At 46.8% G+C, this 21324-nt stretch overlaps 1 protein-coding gene across 5 annotated transcripts in view; it reads right to left on the reverse strand.

Annotated features, from left to right (window-relative positions):
• Positions 1-1053: 1053 nt before the first annotated feature.
• MARF1 (meiosis regulator and mRNA stability factor 1) overlaps positions 1054-21324 on the reverse strand; it is a 39152-nt gene continuing 18881 nt past the window's right edge. For 4 of the 5 annotated variants that reach the window (XM_072942666.1, XM_006212084.4, XM_015245948.3 and 1 more), the window contains 14 exons: positions 20377-20613; positions 20122-20241; positions 19219-19397; positions 17698-17918; positions 16821-16963; positions 16511-16644; positions 15042-15244; positions 14119-14346; positions 10516-10746; positions 8382-8594; positions 7087-7147; positions 6876-7001; positions 5317-5487; positions 1054-3654 (listed from right to left, as the gene is read on the reverse strand). In XM_072942666.1, coding sequence (XP_072798767.1) covers positions 3413-3654; positions 5317-5487; positions 6876-7001; positions 7087-7147; positions 8382-8594; positions 10516-10746; positions 14119-14346; positions 15042-15244; positions 16511-16644; positions 16821-16963; positions 17698-17918; positions 19219-19397; positions 20122-20241; positions 20377-20613 — 2509 coding nt within the window. In that variant the 3' untranslated portion in view covers positions 1054-3412. The remainder of the gene's footprint in view (positions 3655-5316; positions 5488-6875; positions 7002-7086; positions 7148-8381; positions 8595-10515; positions 10747-14118; positions 14347-15041; positions 15245-16510; positions 16645-16820; positions 16964-17697; positions 17919-19218; positions 19398-20121; positions 20242-20376; positions 20614-21324) is intronic. The other variant, XM_072942667.1, reaches the window with a different exon arrangement.

The following is a 21324-nucleotide window of genomic DNA, read 5'->3' on the forward strand; positions in this document are numbered from 1 at the left end:
TGGTTTATGGGCACAGTGAGGGTTCCTGCTCCTCCCAAGCCCCAGAGCCAATGTGACCTGTCCCTATCTGCAGAGCAAACAGGGGCTGGAGCAAGTCACGGCTGCGGAGGGGAAGGGATCTCTGATGACTCAGTCTCTGCCCACACAGAACAGCTAGAAACCAGACATGGTAAGTCTCAAGGCACAAGGCTCCTCATGGTAAAGGGAACAATTTAACTGTCCATCTGGAGTCAGGTCCTCGACCACATCCATCTCCCCTAGGACAGGTCTGCCCTCATTCTGACCATGTCTGCTAGGCTGCCGTCTCCAGACCAGACAGGAAATGCACAAAGATAAATGTGGCGCCCCGCTCAATCCCCATCCAGACCCTCCAAACCTCCTTGCCCTGCTCTAAAGGGACACAGTGGCTTCTCAAGTTTTCCAGCAAAAACTGGCCACTGTGAAAGATTTTTTGAAAGGATCGCCAGGGGATTTTAAAAGCCTTTTAATGTTGAACTTAAAAAAAAAAAAAGGCACTTCATCAAGAAGCAATTTACCCACTCAAGTCTCTTTTAGGTTCATTCAAAACTGTAAGGGGGGGGAGGGCTGGTGGGGAGTAACAGTGGTCTCGGGGAAAGGACTGCACACTGGAATCTGTGAAAGAAGTCTTTTGCAAATAGGCTTATTCAAAAAGCATGGCCTGGCAGTGACCAAATCCAAGGTAGCCTGCAAAATGGATTTCTTTCACAGCGAAAGAGTGTCTAGGAATTATCCCAAGTTTTATAACCAGAGGGAATTTCTGATTATTGTATTTTCCCCACACAATTTATATGCTGGAGTAAGGCTGGAAACCTCAGGGGGTCCTGACCACGAAGGGTCAATAATTGTCACCTTCCAGGGCCAGATGACAAATTCAAAGGGGCTCTCAAATGTCAGACCAATTTGCTCTCCACCTTACAGGTGCTCAGAAAGGGTGAGAAGTTGGGGGAACCCAGAATGAAAAAGATGACAGAACTGGAGTGGTTTATAATCCCTCCCCTCCAACAAACAAAACACTCACTTGGAAAACTCAAATTAGATGCTTGCTTGTAAAGTTTATTGACAACTGTTTGGTCCCAACACACAAAACAGCACTTGAATCACAAAAAAAGTGTTCAAACAAAGTAGACAGTTAAGAAAAACATCTCTACCCCCAAGCCCAATCCAAAACAAAGTGCAAGATGGGAAAGGGGGTTTGGGTGATAACATTTTTCTTTTTCTTTTTAACAGATAAATTTAATCCAGTACTGCTTTCTACCCAGAAATAAAGAATTTCATTGTCTTAATTCTCATATATCATTTTATCACATCATTTAACTAAGCCTCTGGATAAAAAAATAGATCGCAACTGGACTGGCCACTGTGGAGTACATTAAGGAACACGAGCTTCACCGTATTCTCACATCCTCAAACAGCGACTGTTAGAGTCACACGTGCGTCCCAGGCCACTGGCGACTCCAGTGAGTGGTTCCACCACACTCACACGACAGCCCACAACTCCAGTCTCTTTGTTGCCCAAAGAAGCTGCTCTTTGAGACTGTTCCTAGTGACTTGTAATAGTGCCTCTTAGGTTTTTAAAGTCCACAATTCTTTACCTGTGAGCAGAACTTATGTCCACGTGTGCAAACTCAGCCTTATGAAATCTCAGAATAAGGCCACTGATGTTCTCAACACCAATTTTATCACACTGTTTAAAAGCTTCTTAAAAAAAAGTGCACCTCTGCATTTTACTTCCTGTCACACTATGTCTGTAGAGGAAATGCCTTCGGGAGGTTTCAGAGTGCCATGATGTCTAGAAGGCTTTCCCAGGGCCACTCCATCTTGGTTGGGGCCACATGCTGAGAACTGGGAATCACTGGCTTCATTTAAAAGATTTGGGGAACAAAAAGAAAAAATAACTTGTAAAAATCTCTCAATAGCCCTTATTTTGTGGCATTTTATCAAAATGCTGGCTATGAAATCAGAGCCCATTTTCTGGCTTTCTAGAATTACAAAATATAAACATTTTCCCCAAAGAAGCCATCTCACTAGTGGAAGACCTATGCCAACAGGTTCTTTCTGCGCTATGAATGAATCCGCCTTTTTGCCCAACAAATACAACCCATTGTAAATGTCAGGTTTCTCCAGGAGGCGTGAGAGGCTGCCCGTCACCGGATGCCTCGGCCACCTCGAGGCGAAGGTCATTCCACAGGGCAGTGCTCCCTCAAAGGCTGGCTTTTCCCAAATGCCAACATCAGACACCACAAAAAACCCAAACATGCTTCCAACAGCGAGAAGTTAACAGAGTAAAAGCAGACACTCTTAAAAGACACTGAGCTAACAGACACAAACACATACATACACAGAAAGCTTCCCAGCTACCAAAACCAGCTTTAAAATTATGAATACAAGGTTAAGTTGATCAACCTTGGCCTTCATATGTATAGATAGAATTTCTGTCTCTTCCTAGTGGAAAGAGCATCGATACCATTTCTGTTAAAGCACCTCCCTCCTCAGCTCTGATTTGTAATTTATGCATCTGATGCATATTTTAGAAAATCAGGCTCTCTTCCCAACATTGACTCTCGACACACAATGATGTGTGTTGGAATTCAAATGCTGACTTAGATTCATGACACCAAGACCATCTCCTTTTCCTTAACCTAATCCATATCAAACTGGAACTTAACATAAAAGGGAAGCTTAAAACATCCTCAACTTTCTAGAAAGCTCCTGAATGGAACCCCAAGGTGGAAACATTTTTTAAAATTTTGTGATGAAGCCATATCTGCCAACTACAGACATAGTTAAATAAAAAACAAGGCACGCTTACAAGTCACACGGAAGCCAGGAACCTTCATATCCAACCTGAAAATACATTCTTACCTCCTCGCCTACCATTCTTCAGCTGGTGTGATCACGCGAGATCACTGAACAGGCTTTGCTTCAAAGACACATCATGCATTTGATTAATACTGTCTGAAAAATCAGTAAGCAAAGGCTTAGGGACTATAACCATGCTGCGTGTAAGATCTCACCACTGATGTGGCTTAAAGAAAGTAAAACCACTTCCTTCTAGCCGAGTCCTTACTGTTGTCTTCTTACAGAAACCATCACATTCCATAATAATTAAGAAAAATTTGTTAAAATATATTAAGGGTTCTTTAACAAATATCAAAAACTTTTTGTTTTTTTCATTTTTTTCAAATAACTGGGGGGAAAAGAAAGAAAAACTTCAGCTCAAAACTGTGATCAATGGAAAAGAAACAAAACGTTATGAAATACGTCTAAGATGAAGTTAAGTGGCTTCTGGGGGGTTTTCACTAAAACAGAAAAGGCTGTGTTCTCTGAACCCACTTTTGTGTGCAGAATCAGACAGTGTTTTTCCATCCTTATTTTATGTTCACAACGAGAATCAAAGCTTAGTTATAGGGGCAAAGGAAAAGTTGGCTGCCAATTTTACTCTATTTTTGGGTTGCTTTTTGGCTGGGCTTTCCACAGAGTCCTTGCTGAGCAGCGACTCTGGGGTTTCCGAGGGGCAGGGAGGCACCGGGACAGCCGCTGACACGCCAGGCGTGCTGGAATCTGGGGGCTGGCTCTCATTCTTCACTGCTATTGGAATTTCAATTTTCTCTCCTTGGTTTAAAATTGTAATTTCTGTAAACAGAGGAAAGCAAACAGGTTCAGTTCTAGGACCTGCAAGAAGTATTAGTTTTCAGTTCCTCTCATTTTCTCAAAAAATATTTTTAGAATAACCCCCAAATGTCAGGCCTATGGCATAATTTACCTATCAGCTCTGTGGCCAATATTATGGGTCACCAAAGTCAGATATTTATAAACTACAGCTCAGTTCTCCCTTGAATTACAAAATTTCAGAGACCTTCATTTTTGACTACAGATCAATGAACAATGGTTTAAAAACATTTTTTTCCACTTTGAATTCTGTCCATTCATTCTGTCAGGGAGTTAAGGACCCACAAGCCACGTGTGACCTGAAGACTTTCAGATCAGGAAGGGCCTTGGTATCAGCGGCCCCGGCCTAGTCCACAGGCAGAGGGCTGTACTCCACGTGGAGCTACAGTGGGCCGGGGGCAGGTGGGGAGCGCAGGCAGGCAGAGAGGAGAGAACTGCGCAGTCAGAACTACCCTGGGGATTCCAGGAAGCCCGACAGCCGCTGTCCCCGCAGGGCTCACCGGCTGCTCTTTTTCTGGCTGAGCCTGCTGGATACACAGAGCTGCTTGCTTAGAAAAGACGTGCCACTACACCTTGGGCTCCTGCTGTCTGGGCCAGGGGCTCTCGCACCGGAGGCACACAGACGCCCAGATCGACACGGGGACGCAAGCCTCGGCCCTCAGGCTGAGGCTCACTGAGGTCAGCGACAGAACTGCCACCACTACTCGGCTTACTGCTCAGCCCGTCACAGCGTCCGGTGAGCTCAGCGCGCTACACTCACCAAGGGTACAGCCACGAAACAGCTAACGTCAGTTTCCCACCAAGTCGGTGCTTCTAGAGGAAACACCCCTGCTGTCACCACAGCCTCAGTCTAGATCAGCGTCCATCTAGATTTATCTTCCAGATAAACAGCCTCAGTCCTTTCACTGGATGACAGTGCCCAAGGCTGTGGTCTGTGATCTCCTGGATGGCAGCGTGAGCAGTGCGGGCAAGAACCCACCACGACAGAGGAAGACGACAAGGGAAGGGCCTGGACAGAGCCATCCTCTCAGGCCAGTGACAAGACAGAGACGGGAGGCCTGGGGCAGTGTCATCTCTAGCCGTGGCACGAGCTAGCAACCCAGCCACCTAACAATGTGCAGAGTTGTGGTGAGGATGACCCGGCGCGCGCCCGGCAGCCCGAGCCCAGCAGGACACGCGGTGAGGGCCGGACACGGACGTCCCCGCCCTCCCCTACTCACCCTCACAGAGCCCAGGACCCTGGGGAGTCATCAGCTCTGGGCCAGACCGCGGGTGACAGGTATGTCTGGTGATGGGTGTTGCCCCCAGAGCTGCTGCACTCCACAAAGGTGGGGGAACCCAGCACAGGAAGCCCCCCATACTCTTCCACGGGCTCCTCCTAGCCCAGCAGCATCGCCCCCCGTTCGTCCCCTGGCTTCTGCTCCCCCAGCCACCTCGGGCTGTGAACCCAATTCTGCAGGAACCCTGACGGGAAAAGAGGGTCTTGAATAATTTGCACAGGTATTTTTGTACCTGAAAAGGTAGGGTCCCACCACCACCTCCATCAAACATTCAACATCTTGGCATATGGCTTTACTGCTTAACTAAACCACAGAGAAAACCCCACCACAACACAGTGCGTCCTACCAGAAGGCTCCGGAGGGTGTTCCTCAAACCGAATGAGATCAGCAGACTGGAGGATGACGGGATCCGGTCTCAGCTGAGGGGACGGCAGGCACGAGGGGACAGGCGCGCACAGGAGGTCCACGGGGGAGTCGTTGGTCAGGCGGAGAAGCTCCTGTTCTGCTGGACAGGGCCCTGCAAGAGAGAGGCGGGGGGGGGCCTGCTCAGGACAGCAGCCAGCCCGTCTGTGCCTGCGGGCTTCCTTCTGAGCCTCGTGGATGAAAGGGTCAGGAAGTACTCAGGAACTCCAGGTTAATCGAAAAAGTCATGAACACAAAGGTCTGGGTCACCCTTTGGTAAGTGAAATGCCATAGCCAGGACCTCCCAACTTGTGTTCTCTGGAACTGCAGTCTCTGGAGACTCCCAAGAGGGGAAACTTTAAAACCCTCAGAAGGAACAGAAAGCAGCTGAATGATCACAGGCTCAGAACTGGCAGGCCTGGGTCCCGGTCCTGTCACCTCCTGTCCCAGTGCTGCTGGGGAAGCTCCGTAACCCCCCGGACCTGTAGGAGGGGGATGACTCCTGCTCAGGCTGTGCTGACAGCGCAAGGGGACCAGCTGCATTCAGGTGCTTTGTAAAATGTAAACTGCTACACAGCTGACTGTCCTGTAGCCACAGAGCACAGTAACACTGCAACAGTGTAACAGCTTGCACAGTCCTAGGAAGACAAAATCCTCATATACAGCAATGGACTCAAACGTCTTTCAATACAGTTGAAACTGCTATAGAAGTCAAGCGAGTAGGCTTCTATCTAGCACAGAGAAGGTTCAGCGTAAGATCAGAGCGACTCAGTGGTGTTCGGAAAAATATGAATGCATGACTTAGTCCCATGGATGTCCTGGGACAAAGACCTAACTTATCGTCAGGCTCCTCTGAGCCCTCTTCCCCACCAGGCCTTGACTCTGGCCTTCTTTGTCTGTCCTTGCTCATCCCGGGAAGGAACTTGGGAAGTCAGCTTAGTAAAAATCTCCCAGCCTTGGTACCTAACAAGTTCCTCGTCCCCACCCCTCACTTCTACGTCCTCGGCCTGCCTTTAGCAAGAATCCTCTTAGATCAGCAGGAGTGCCCCCACCTTGACACCTCCTCTTGGTGGTCTCCCATCCACTGACCCCTCCCCTCTGCTCCCTGCTGTAAATTCCTGCTTGTCCTTGTTGCACTCAGGGCTGAGCTCCATCTCTCTCCCTGAGGGCAGTAGAGCCGACCCCACTGCAATCCTCCTGAAGTACTATTTTAACAAGTGTCTGAATAGTTTTCCCTTGAACATCTGCCCTGGGCTGGCATATTGCCATTATGGGGCCACACGCATCCTTCGATAATCTTAACCAGTCAAGCACAAAATGCTATCAAATGCAGGCCAGTTTTTCCCGTTATTAACCAAACACTAGACTGCTTTGGAAAAATGTATGAAAATCTCCATTTAGTTAACGAAAATTAATGAATATTAATGAAAATCCCCCCTATTCAGTCCCACCCTAAGCCATTTTCCAAAACGTTCACCAGTTGCTTTGTTCTTCCTCTCTTACCATCGCCATCTGCTCCAGGTTTGAGTTCCGAGGCTGTGCCCGATTCGGGCACCTCCAGGATACGCTCCGGAGCTGAGGGCTGGGTCTCATCGCTGGCAGGGGAAAGACCAAGTGAACTCAAGCGACCTGCAGGACCGAGAGCGCCCGTCAGGGGGGCGGCGGTGCGAGAACCGAGCCTTCTGAAAGAGGGGAGGGGATGGGGCTTACTTACTTTTCATGTCATTTTTCAACACTACAATTCGCTTATGACCATGTCCTTTTATCCAGACCACCTGCACACAAGACATACCACTGGTTAAGCAGCGGGAACGGAGAGAAAATAAGCCCTAAAATTCAGGAAGAGTGTGACCTACTGTGTCTGCCTTAGACATAGTAAGGTCTAAACACTGAATTGATGCCACAAAAAATTACTTCTACGCTTTCTTTAGCTTTTAAAGCAACAGAAGTTGGCAGAAACATGCTCCTTATAAAAAGCTGTGTAATCTTAGAAGTCATGAGACTGAGCTTTAAAAATATTCTTTACGTCTCTTAAAAACGTCATCTCCCAAACACCACTGTTGGTACATGAATGAAGCTAGTTCTCACGTGGGAGCTCAGACCTTTTTCCCAGACAGGAAATGCGCCTTCGGAGAATCAGTGGATCTCGTGCACCCTTCAGAACAAGCTCACCCTCCTCACCCTAAAACGATGGCCCCATCTAGAAATGCCGCCCCCGCTTTCTCCACCGAGAGGCGCATGTCCCCAACTCCTAGGGCCCTGCATGTGCTCTGTCACCAAGTCCCTCATTTCAGCTCCCAAGCTGTCCTTCCCTTGTGTCCTTTCCTACATCTCTACTTTCTCTCAGGCGCAAGCCAGTCATGACTCTCACCTGGGCCTCCGCAGAAGCCAGGCTCCCTGTCCCCTCCTGGTTCTCCCAACTCTACCATGGACAGCAGCCACGGTGGCGCTTTCGGAACCAACCTGAGGGGGCCCCCTCACCCCGCAGGGTCCAAGGTCCTCCATGACCGAGCTCGTACTTCCCTGTGAGGTCCAGCTGGGGTTTTAAAGCCCCCGCCACTCCACACTACTTCTCACTGCTCTGTGTCCGCTCTCACAGCCTGCCCTTACCCTTCTCCATCACGTGGCTAATTAACTTCAGCACATCCCTGAGGACCCTGCTTGGGGACGCCCTGCACCCAGCAGTGGGTGCTGCCCACAGCCCTCCTCAGGGCACTCACCGACGGCTGCACTGACCACACCGACCTGTCACCTGCTCAGGTGTCCTGACTCTCCGTTACCCGACACCCTTATGAGGGCGGGGTCTGGGACTCAGTCACCTGGCATCTAGGGATCTAATGACAGTTTGCAGAATGAAGGAGAAACACTGAAGTCATGCATTTTACACCAATGGTGTGTATGTTTTGAAAGGATCTGTTCAAAATGCCTGCTGGTTCACTCTTCTGCTCAGGTGAGCGAGCCTGTGGCTCTCCAGGAAGACACTCTCCATGAAAGGCAGACAACGCCCACCTGTGGGATGGCTCCCAGGAGCTCCTCCACACTACTGTAGCCATACATCTTGGGTTGCAGTGCTTCTCCGACATACTTGGTATATGCCATGGAAAATTCATGAAGGAAGAGCTGCTGGTAGTGGTAAGTATGAAGTAAAGACCGCACATTCTTGGCAAACAAATACAGACTTGTGAGCTTCACACACTCCTCTGTCTTATCATTAGTAAACACCTGGTCCAGGAGAAAATGCTGCATTAGAAGCTTCTAGAGTGACTGGCCCTGCCCACCCCCTCAACCCCCGCAAAGTGAGGGTCTCTATCTGAAAGTGAAAAGATGCCAAGTCAACTTGAAAATGGGTAATAAGCCAGGAAGGAGGAGAGATTAATTCAATGATCTCCTCCAAGAGAAGGCTGGAGCCTTGAGCAAACGCTAGTTCTATCTGTAGGTCTAAGATGGCAGAGGTCTGAAGAAACAGTGTCAAAAAGGAAGGAGACTGGGAAACTGAGGTCTCAAACAAGAGAAGGCAGTGAAGAGGGGGGGCGAAGCCCTGGGTGGACGGAGCTGTATCAGACAGCAGGGACTGAGGCCACTGAACCTCAGCTTCCCAAGTGGCATTCCAAGGAACGCTGTGACACAGGACATCAATGTTCTTTACAGAAAACCACAAAAGTAAAAAGTAAACAAAACAAAACAACAATTAAAAAACCCAGGAACCTCTTTTTGTCCTTAAGTAACGTAAGCAAATGTCTTTACCATCAGCCTTTGAGTCTTTAACATGCACTGGGAGCCTCGCAGAGAAGGGATCTTCCCTAGCCTCAGCTGGCCATGGAAAACCTCTTGTCCTACAACGTCCATTAACAATGCCTAGGACTAGTGTTCATACAATGGATAATTAACAGAGTTTAGAAAATGTTGGATCTGACACTGTGAAATAAAATTGGAGCTGGACAGCAGTAGTCTAAGTTGTAAAAACAGACTTTCTTCAGGACTATCGAAACAGGGGAAAGGAGACCCAAGGGCAGCACTGGGCTCCATTCCAGATGCAGGGAAAGTGCGGATTCATAGCCTCAGGCTGTTGTGGGGAGGGAAATCTGTGGTTGCAGGAATTCTTGTAAGCTGACCTAACAGGATTCTTGCAGAAGGCAGGCCAGGGTAAGACACCAAGGGTAGGAGAGCCTCTCTAAAACTGGGCTGTGTGGGCCCATCAGGGCTGAGGGCAGGGCCTGAGGACAAGGTATACAGTCCAGAAGGTGGCTCAGGGGAGCCTGACTAACATTTGGCCAAGGAGAGCGCTTCTGTCAGCATCTTTCAATTATTTAATTATCAATCACATGGTTCTATGATAACAATGGTGTATCACTGTTTTCTTACACTGCTAGGTTTAATCTGTTAACGTTCTATTTAGAATCACTTTCTTTTGGGGGGATGTATTAGGTTTCTGGTATTAAAATTACTTTGGCTTCATAAAAGAAGTGGTGTATTTCCTATCTTTTCTTCACCCTCCAAAAAAGTGGCCTAGGATCGTTTCACGAAGTTGGAGTTATTTGTTCTTTAGGTGAGTTAAAACCCAATTTTTAGCCCATCTGGTCTTGTTGCCTTTTTTAGTGGGAAAATTTCGATGATCTTTAGTCTCTTTCATGTTAATTGGTCTAATTTTTAACTTCTTAAAAATTCTGGAGTCAATTTGATTTTTTTTCCCCTAGGACCTTATATATTTCCTCTAGGTTTTTGTATCTGTTGCCCCAGAACTGCACACAGTATTCTCTTAGGATTCTTCTAATCCTGAAATCCCATTCTTGTAAGGCCACCTGGGTGACCAGTTGCCCTTCCTTTCTGACCTGCATCTGACTGACAAGTTACTTGCAGCCACTGCACACGCCATCTAATTCAGACAGAGGTTAAGAGCAGCAGAATCCAGCCTGATCCAGGAACAAGCACCCCAGTCTGAGAACCAGGAGGACCAAAGAAAACGGAGGTCAGGGCTTTCCTCCTGGCGCGGCACGTGTTTGGGCAAAGTGCCTGCACCCACCTATGCCTTGGTCTGTTCATCTATAAAATGACGGATCAGTCCAATCCAGACCATCAGGTGATCTAGAAACACCCAGTTCAACAGCTTTCATTACAGTGGTTCTGGGACCACTAGCATTCATACCTCAACTACGTAAGACAGACTCTTCAGAAGTTCGGTCAAGGTCATGAATCCATATTCACAGGGGTTGAGAGGAGTACTGTGGGTGGTTTCATAATGTCTCTTGAGCTCATCGACAGAAAGATGGGTGGTTCCCTCCCAGGACATCAACAACACCAGCAACTGGGCAGTGAGAGAGCGCAGAGACTTGCGGTTGACCAGCTGAATCTGTTTGCCAGATTCCATATCAGCAACCTGGGGAAAGGAAGAGTTTAAACTTTTCTGAACTCAGAAGACAGCCTGAGTCATGCCCAGCTCATCTGGTTTCATTTTGGCAAATGAGACCAGGAGACGAAAACCTCTAAATTTTTCTCTTAAACTGAAGTAAAGTGAGTAGGTTTGTTACAGCTTCTTTGGGACACCAGACCAGCACTTCAGATCAACCGCAAAAGAAATCATTCACTCCCTCCCTGCTGGTCCGTAACCAGAAATGTCCATCAATACACCCCTCTCAGGGCATTCTTTCCACTCCCCCAGGAGGAGGTGAGCCCAGCCAACTGACGCCCACTGGCCCAAGCCTGTGAATTAAGGGTGCTGTTCCCAGGAAGGAGGGAAGGGGGATGGTGGTCAGACTGCAGGCGACCCTCCACAGAGCTGCTCTGCACTCAGCTTGCCCCGTGTGTCCTGGGGCTACACAGGGGAGGTGACGGAGGGCCCACACTGACTGCAGGGCAAGTTGTGTTCTTCTAACCCATTAGTACTTGAAAAAAGAGCATTTCCATGTGTGACTATACATTTACTTCTCGATTCTTTCAGATGCTCAAGGAGATAAAGAGTTTAACCAATTAAGCGCATTTGGAGAAGAAATGTGAAAGAGACACAGGTTATCACTTGGAGGCCAAACAGCATGTGAAGAAACAGTCACCTGGTGACTGAGACCTGCAGGCCTTGGGCGTGGTGGGGGGACAAGTCTGCGAAGTGAGCGTCACTGGAGTGAAGGCAGGCAGAGCTGCAGGACACACCGCTTAGGGCAGGCAAACCACTGCTTCCTATCATGGTTGTCTTCTACTTTACCTGGCATTTGAGCCGGGAACACAGGTCAAGCTCAGGAACTCTGGACCTTCGGAGACAGAGAGGTGGGCGGCACTCGAGGAGCCATCCCAATACCAATGTGTCTTTGGAGCCGATGCCCACCTGGAGCTGAGGCAGGGGCCTGGTGGTTTGACCCCCACTCTACTAACCATGGTGATGGATTTGTGAAGATTCAGATAGATTTCCCCAGCAGACATGGGCTTTAATCAGTCAACAGATACAAGTCCACGGGAGTCTCAGATATCTTCCTAGACACCCAGACCATTATTAAGGAGAACAAATAAAATCCTGCTTCCTTGATGCTACTTAGACAGACCTCTTGATTCTCAACCCAGCCTACACACTGGAATCACCCAGGAGCACACACTTGGGCTAATCCTTTAAGAATCACAGAGGCAGGGGTGAAGTCTGGCCTTGGCATTTCCCAGAAGCTCCCCCCAAGACCGCAAAGGGCAGCCAGGGTAGCATGCGGGAGCCTCTCCCATCTTTCCCCGTCTTTACTGCTCACCCTCAAGCATCATTTGCCCTGATTCATCAGTCTGTGGTCACGGCTAAGCCACCAAAGCCCAACACTGCCATCATCCTGACTAACAGCCGGGCCTGTCCCCCAGCAGGGCTTTTCAGTCCCCAACGTTCTCATCTCCAGTGACGTCCTCTTCTACTCAGTTCCACTCTAGACCCCGCTCCAGGTCACACTGGGAATCCTGTCACTGCTCACGTCCAGAATCACTCATTCACCCTCCCACGCATCCTGCATGCTGGGGGAGGCCTGAAGCAGACACGGGGTGGGAGACAAGAGAGAGCCACATGCTCAGCCCCCCTGGTTCTGCAACTTCACCAGCGTGGACTCCTACTTCCTCCTGACTCACAAGCCTTCTCTCCTTTCTCCACTTTCCTCTTTCATGAACCATCTTGGCACTGATGGGCTATTAGTTTATGAACATTCTTGTCAACACTCTACACTCCTTTGTCCCTGGCAAAATCCCACGTTGAACCCAACACTCTGCTTTCCCTGAGCCTGTCCGTAAGCAGCCACATCCTGACCGTCTCCACAGGAAGGCCACGAGCCCCCACCTCCAGTGAGCTCCGCCCTCCCGGCACCCGACACGCCTTCCTGCCCAGGTCCCGCTGCCGCTCACCCCGGCAACCATTCAGACCTTTTCAGCTCATCAGCCTTGAATCCCATCTCTTTCTCCCTCTAAGACTTGCTCTCATCCTCTACCTGACAGAGCAACGGCTCTTGGAAGGTAACTCCCTCCTCTTCCTGGCAACACACATCACACCCATGTCTGCATCTGCCCGACCCCTCTTCCTTTTTGTCCACGTATTAACACGAGAGCCGTCCCTCCTTCCACTGAAGGCTGACCCCCCACAGCTCCTGCCTCCTCGGGACCCTCACCCCATCACCCTGTCCCGCATTTGTATACTGACCTTCTCTCTCAAGGAGATCCTTCTTAACAGCTCTCAAACATGCCAAATCTCCCCAACTAGAAAGAAGAACACAGCCACCAAAACACTCACACGCTCACTCAGCCCTGCGGTCTCTGGCTCTTCTCCTTCATAAGCAAATGAACAGAAAAGCTGGCTAGATCACCTGCTGCCATTTTCTCGTCGCCCCCTCCTCCTCATTTCTCAGCCCAGTCAGTGTGGTTTCAGTCCTGTGTAACACTAAGGCTGACCCTGCTGTGGCCGGCAACACGGCGTACCTCCACTCAGCTGGGCCCAAAGGTCACACGGGTGCCCGTCTCCCCTGCCGTCTCAGTAGCACGTGATGCTGCCGGCCCTTCTGCCTCCTTGGCCTTGGATGCTCCCTACTCCTAGTGTTCCTCCTACTCCCCGACAGTTGCATCCGTGCCTCCCGGGAAGGTTCTGCCCCCTCTAACTGACCAGTAGAGAAACAAACTCCTACCAGACCTGTGACTGGGGCTGCCACCACCTTTTTTCCTTTCCATTTTCTCCTCCTTGTGGTGAGTTTTCTTGGTCCTGTGGTGGCAGCGGCCTGAAAACTGTGCAGCTGCCCTGCCCAGGAAAGGAGGGTCAGTTCAGTCCGGGTTGCAGAAGAAGAGGAAGTTATCCTCTCCACTCCAGCATTACTAGCAACCAAGGCCATGCTGAGTCCGAGCCTGCTCCTAAATCTACTCCCCAGGTGAGTGAGAATCAGGGAAGAAGAGGTCTGTGGTTTCAGTCTCCCTCGAATGTCAGGGGCAAAGATCCGTGTGGAAGGCTCCAACCTCAGATCAGCAGGACTGAGACTGAGACAGCCAAAAATAAACACCCCGGGACAAGCCAGTGACCTCCTCAGCTCACAAAGACATTATTTTGGCGAGGCCACTAACAGACACACAAGGGCAAGACCAAAAATCAAACTGCCACACCCCAGCCATCTCCTAGCGAGGCATTAACCACACAGAAAACAAGCTGTGAAGCCACAGTAAGCAGTGTGAAGTGTAAATGCAGAAATCTCACACAAACATCCTAGCAAGGATCACGCCACCACAAGCTTCACCACATGGAAAAAGGAAAAAAACCTGTTACCTTTACGACATGGCAAAGTTTCTGTGTTAAAGCCGAAACTGAACTGACGTCATAGTCTTGAAGACGAAATGTGTAACCAAAAGTTTTAGCGTATTCTGTAAGCAGGTCTGTCATCATAAGGCAGTTATCTTTTTGGGACCGAAGGAGTTTAACAAACTGGGCAGCGAGAGCTTTGAACCGTTCGACCTCCGTCAAAGTGAGGATTTTTTCTTCTCCACATTCCAATACCTGGGAAAACACACAGGAGGAGGGAAGTGAGGATAAGCCATGACTGTTCGTGGGGTTAAAGGGCATGAAAACGTGCACAATTAGGAACTAAGGAAGCACTTCAGTGTTTTTTAATGGATACCAAGTTTCCATTTTGCAAGATTAAAAAGTTCTGGAAATTGGCTGCACAACAATATGAAGATACTTAACCCTGCTGAACTGTACACTTAGAAATGGTGAAGCAGCTAATATATAGCTCACCACACAAAAGATTCTTCTTTGAAAGCATTTTAGGGGTCAATAACAGTAATAATAGTAAAAATCAACAACAGAAATCTGGTTTTACTTAGTAAAAGCTTAACACCCAAACATTTGTTATCACCTCATTCACTCGTCCCCACCTCCAGCATAAGAGATCTGAAAAGTATAGAGCTAATGAGAGAAGATTCACTTTACGAAATTAAACCACTTAACCTTATCTTCAGTAGATAGCCTGAAACTAATCTGAAGGATGATTTACTTTTTTATTGAAGGAAAAACCACATTTACCTAAAAATACTAATGAGCCAACAACACAGATTCTCTGATCGAAATTATCTCAAATTTTCATCCTATTTCATAACTCCCTACTTCCCAGGGAAACAGGCCTGAACATTAAAAAAAAAAATTCCCCCTTATATTGTTCTGAAAAATCTAATTAGAATTTCTTCACTTACTTGTAAAATATCAGGTATGGCTTCAAAAAGTTCAAGTAGTTTGGTAAACCCATAGTATGCGAGTTTGCACTGCCGGCCAAAGTGGTGATGGTAGGAGGGGATGAATTTATTGAAGGGCATCCGGAAATGGGGCTGGTGCCGCAGCAAGTCCACAACATCCTTGGAGAACTGTTTTGTCCTTTCTATTTCATCCTGGGTACGTTCTTTAAAAAAACAAACCAAAACAACAACAACAACAAAAAAAAAAACCCCATAAATCACAAACTTCTATCCATTTGTGTTTAACATTAGTAGTGTAGTTAGTCCTACACTACAGGTTATGAGAGATACCATCTTTGCCTCTCAAACACTCACAACTGAAAACAAACATACTTTTCTCTCTTTCCCAATGATTTTCTTTTCTTTTTTTGGGGGGGGTGATTAGGCTTATTTATTTCTTTATTTTTATAGGAGGTACTGGGCATTGAACCCCAGAACTCGGTGCATGCTAAGCATGCACTCTACCACTTGAGCTACACCCTACCCATTTAGATGATTTTCAAAGTTGATCAAGGGCAGAACACCAGGAAGTCATGATACATATGCACACCTATGTAATTTATAAGAGAGAAATTCTTTTAGTCCCTCCACCTCCCCACATCCACCCCATATATATGAACACGACAGGTGTCTGTACTTGAAAAAGTCATCTAGAAATTATTTCCATTAAGTCACACTTCTCAATGTTCACACGCTTTGTTTATTCTTCTGATCTTCAATTAAAATTGCTAACAGCACAGAGTATCAGGCACCAGAAGTTTAATAAAAAAAGGGACAAAAACCTTAAACCTCTGTTTAAGTTAAGTTTCTTAAATTTGTTTCGATTCATTTTAAATTACAATTTTAAACAGAGTGACATCAGTTGTTTTGGCTCTGGACACTGATTTCACGGGTACCAGTGTCCGCAGGGGCACAGTTTTAGAACCACTGATGGGCAGCAGTGGGAGAACACAACAGTGTGTGGATTTTTTTCTGTCCTATTTCCCAGACCTCAACTGAAACCACTAAAATGTGAAACATGAAAGCATCCATTCGAGTTTTTTTCCCTTCTCAAGTGTGCATAGTAAAGTATCTCAGAGCTAAAAAGAAGAGACAAGCAAAAGCCACAGTAACTAGCTTAAATGGATAAATTTACAGCATAAAATAGTCACAGTCAGGCTGAAAGAGGCGTTTTAAGAAAGTGCTGGTTATGTCCTTTCTTCCCCTTAGAGTGAATTCTGAAAAACTGGCCTGATGTTCTTCTTGACCAGTGGCTTCACCGACTCTGAAGAACCTAAGGTCCACAGCCTGCCAGAGCAGTTTTCACACTGCACTTTGCATGGGATATTCAGGAATCACAGAAAGCAGGTGGGAGATGCATCCCTTGTATGACTCCACGTGAAAACAACCACTGAGACAGACCCTCGTTCCAGCAAATTTAAGTCACATACCTCTTTTGGGGATACAAATCACCATTTCATTATCCTGTTGGGACAAGCAGATGGCTGTGTCTGGAATCTCTGATATGATATCAATCAACTCACAAATACCATATTCAGTCACGTCCCAGTCCTTTGAGAAACACCTAGGTTTTAACCATGGAAATCGGTGAAGAATGAGAAATAGCACTTGGCAAAATAACTTGATACATTTTCCAGAAGAATGCTAAACAGAAAAGTTGGACAATTATTTTAAATTTGGGAGAACAAGTGTTTTAAAATATTTGCTTTCATTTTTTTTTTTTCCTCCTCATCAACTCACCAATGATAAGCCTGCGAGAATTCTCTCACAATGACCTGTTTGCTGGCTTGGGATTTGAGAAGTTTTAGTAAATCCTGAGTAAAGCGCTTCACCTGGGCCCTGTGGGTTAGGGTCAGCAAACGTTTGGAGCCCATTCCAAGAATCTGCAAATCAAACACTTTGGTTATTTATACTCATAAGACCTCGGCAGATACTGACTTTCTTTTTGACGGCTCTCTCTTTTCTGTTACTGCCCTCAGGGAATACATCTTTTCTGTATGATATCTGCATTTTGAAACACACATAGCTCAACAAAATGCAGCCATCAGAATGAACTGCTCACGTGCCAGGGACCTCCTTTTTTCCCTCGCACTTTTTCCTAGGGAGTCATGAGTACAGAAATGAAGTGTATTACCAGTCTGGGCAACTAATTTTGTCTCTGAAAGACAGCTGAAGTTTTACAGGCCATTTACAAGTGGGAAGCTATCATAGCACTGTAAATTAATAGACAGAGACTCCTTAGGAAGCAAAGCCAGGCTCCAGTCTAGTAACTGGTCTTCAACTCCCTCATAAGAAAGGTAAACCCGTGTTATAGCGGCTCCCATATTAATGGTGCACAACTCTGGAGAGGACTGTGCTGGGAGAGAGGAGGTCAGTCTATGGGGACTGGAAGGAAAATACTCCTCAGGGCACTTAGGAGTTCCTTTAAGTTGGAAACTCACAGCTTTCTGAAAAATTAAGAAGCCACATCATATACAAAACATGTGTATAAAGACAGTTGACTGATGGGCTGACTTCTCAGAAACTGGGTTATCAGCTACATTGTTTCTCTGGCCAAGGTAGCCAAAGCTGTGGAGGAAATACCCTCTTAAACAAATACTCTCTCAGCGCTCCTTACCTGCAACACATGAGGCACGGCTTCCAATAATTCGATCAGCTTGGAATACCCGTAGTCTGATACCCGGCATTGCTTTGCAAAATGATGGTGGTAAGATGGGATGAAATTACTAATCGGTATGACACAGGATGGTTGGCTCTTCAGTAAATCGATCACTTCTCTACTGAACTGGATCAGCTGGGGGTTACCCACAGGACTTTTAGAACGCAGAAGCCAAGGGTCTAATAAACATGTGGGGAGAAAACAAGAACACGCATGAGGTACAAACTGGGACTCCACCAGCGGAAAGGAAAAGTAACCTTGCACTCCCTTGCTTGAGCTTGGTCACGACCAAGCAGACAAGACAAAAGAGCCGCTTTGCTTCTCAGAGAGCTGTTAAATCCAGGTCCGATGTAACCAACAGGCTAGCCCAACCTCTTTACGGGCTGGCATATGCTTTCCCACTACTTCTCCAAGTTGAGTTGCCAAAGTAGAGCATAGCTCCCCACAGCGTTAACTTAAAGGGGAAGTGTAAATACACAGAAAGCTTCCAGCTTATAAACTGGTGGTATGTCAAAGATCCATTTGTAACTTGGACACTAATAAACTTTCTCACAGAAACATAGTTATAAATCGTTATCAAGCAGGTAGCCCAGAAGACCCTAACTAACCCAGAGAGGGGCTGAAAACGTTGCCCAGGAAACCACGGAAAGCAAGGATGTAAAACTAGCATGAGATAAAACTGAAAAACAGGTTTTTGCATTTATCTTGAACATTCATGTAATTAAGAAGTTTTAATCATGTAAGTATAATTAATCAAATGGAAATCTATATAAGAGCCTAGTGGGCTAATGACACAGGAGAGAGAAAGGAGGGAGCAGCTTCACACACAGGACCCGGAGGGGTCTAGGCCTGACGGGAAAGTCAGGAGGAGGAGGGTAAGAAGCTCAGGACAAACAGAGCTCCCTAGTTATCCTTACTTTTCTCCCTATAGGGCAGGGGGAGGTGGGAGAAGAAAAGGAGGAAGTGTCTGGGGCCAAAGAGAAGGAAGTGTCAATATGAAGGCAACAATTTACAGTGCTGGGTACAGGTAACAAGATTAGACATCTGCAACTCATGGACTGCCCTGAAACTCACCCGAATCTCAGTTCAAATGTCCTGGTCCCTTATATTTAGAGCTAAATCTATTCTCACACTTAACAAAGTCAGAAATGTCCATCAAAATACATTTCCAAAGTAAATTTGCATTCAAGAGGTATTTCCTTCAAATACCTGAAAGCCTTTTAAAGGCAAGCCAAAAAGCTTTACAAAATTATGTAACTAGAGAGATCTATAACTGTGGGATTTTAAATTCTTTACATAATTTATACTGGTACTTTCAAAAAGCCTAGTTCTGCCAAACCTTCAGCACTTTTTAAAAGATCATAGGAGACGCCCATGGTGCTTCATGATGGGGAAATAGTGCTGCTGTTGAAGAGAAAAGCCACCAGCCTGCACCTGCAGCAGACGGTGGCTCAGGAGGACCAAACACCTGACACCTACCTGTGTTTGGAGGTGGGGGCTTGTTGTGAATCCACTTAACTACTTTGACGCCATTCTGTGCAGTGGCAATGTTGACACCTGGAACGCAGGTGATGAGGTGTTCTAAAGGGACGCCCCCGCCTCGGCTTTCCTGCACTACTTCTAGTTCGCCAAACTCTGCGGCGTAACAATCTGGAAAGCTGCAGTGTGGTGGGGAGAAAAAAGGTTAATTAAATGATGGAAAAGCAAAGCACCCACTAAACAGACGCCTTTCTTTGAACATATCCATTAATAAACAATTTCTGTTAAGATGCCAAGGATCTGGGTTTGAAAGTTACAAATTAAGGTCCTAGGGAGGCAATCCCTGTGGCATTTCTCTCTTTGATGCATTCTGATGGGACCAGAAATTCCTGGACAATTTTCTAACAGAGGGGGTTAAAAATAAGGCAATTAAGTAGGTTCCAAGTTCAATCCCCTCTAACACATTGGTTCGGTGGCTTTAAGGCAACATGGTTGCCTTAAGCTTACGAGCTGGCCCAACAAGTGGTTAAAGGAACTCCTGAAGAAGACTCTTCTCCCTCAAATGCTGACATCCACAACCATGAGATTGTGCACTCTCTCATAGCACTTGTGCACACCTCTGTTATAGCCTTTCCAGTAATCTCTTCTCTGTGGAGAAGAAACTGCCCTATTCTTGCTGACATTTCTAAAATTCAGCAATAAACACAAATTTTCTTGTTGAAATACTGAGTGAATGGATCCCACTTCAGATATACTTCGACTACAAGCGGTAGCTAAAAATTCTGGGCTGAAGCATCTGAAGCATTGTACAGCACTCGCTCTGGGAGAGGTGCAGGCTGAGGGCAGACTTTCTACAAAGAGGAGAGCAAAGGCATCGTAATACAATGGCTTTGACACGGTCACCTTAATAAAGGCACAGTGCCCTCGTGTGTCTGCAGTAGACTATGAACCTGGGGCGCAAATGTCTTCAAAGAGAGGATCACAAAAGGAATCCTGTAAGAGTCTGGATCAAATTCATGTTCACTGCCAAAAAAAGAACAAAACAGACAGTTGACATTTCTCAGTGGTCTCAGTCTGGAATATCCCCGAGGTAATTCTAACAGATGCTCCACGACCTTTTACAAAAGGATGATTTCTCAAGGGAAACGGGCAATGTACCTGAAATCCTTATTGGAACAGTGTTGCCTGCAGACAGGCTCGTGATATTCCAACTCTTCAAATATAATTGGGCTGCAGTTTGTTGAAGAGCCATCATGTGACTGGGAAGACCCCAAGGGGCTCTGGCGGGCCTGACTGCTGGGTAAGAGACACACCAGTCTTCCATTCCCTTGTTCACGGATTGCAACCGTGTCTGTTAGTTTATATAAATCTGACACATTCAACCTGTGTCCAAACCTAAAAGCAAGGAAGAGATGATGACCTAAAGGGAACACTTTTCTTTGACTGTAGAGAAATACCTGACCTGTTTAAATAAAGGGCTATAACCAAGGACAGTTCCCCTGTCTCTTTGAAAGTAAAACTGGGAAAATTCTACTATAAACTCATTCACTGTGGAACTAATGATGCCTGGCACTCCTCCCAGTCATCTCTGGCTCGCTGCTTCTCACAGTGGTTATACGTATCATTTGGTACCTACCCTCCAACCCCGCACACCCTCCATAAATGCCTCACCTAATTTTCTGAGATGGAAAGCTATCTGCTATGAGTCCTTTCAAACTGGCCTCTCCTTCACTTCCAAATCTCTCTGTATTACCTCTCACCATCTCTGCTCTGCCACCTCCCTCCAAAGAGGTATACCCCTTTCTTGCTACACCCCTGTATCCCCTATGCTTCAGCCTCCAGACCTAGACTTCCTCTAAGACTGGATGCCCAAATCACCCCCAACTTGTGTCTTTCATACTTGGAGCTTAAAGGCACAAGATCTGAAGGCAGACAGACTTGAGTTCATATCCTGACTTAAATTGTGTGACCTTAGTCAAGTTACATAACCAACCTAAGCCTCAGTTTTCCCAGCTGTAAAATGGGGTGATGATCACTACCTCACAGGGTTGATGTAAGGATTAAATGTGGTTATATATGGAGAGAGCGTAGCACATAGTAAGTGCT

This window comes from Vicugna pacos, chromosome 18 (genome assembly GCF_048564905.1).
Source record: "Vicugna pacos chromosome 18, VicPac4, whole genome shotgun sequence".
Lineage (NCBI taxonomy): Eukaryota > Metazoa > Chordata > Mammalia > Artiodactyla > Camelidae > Vicugna > Vicugna pacos.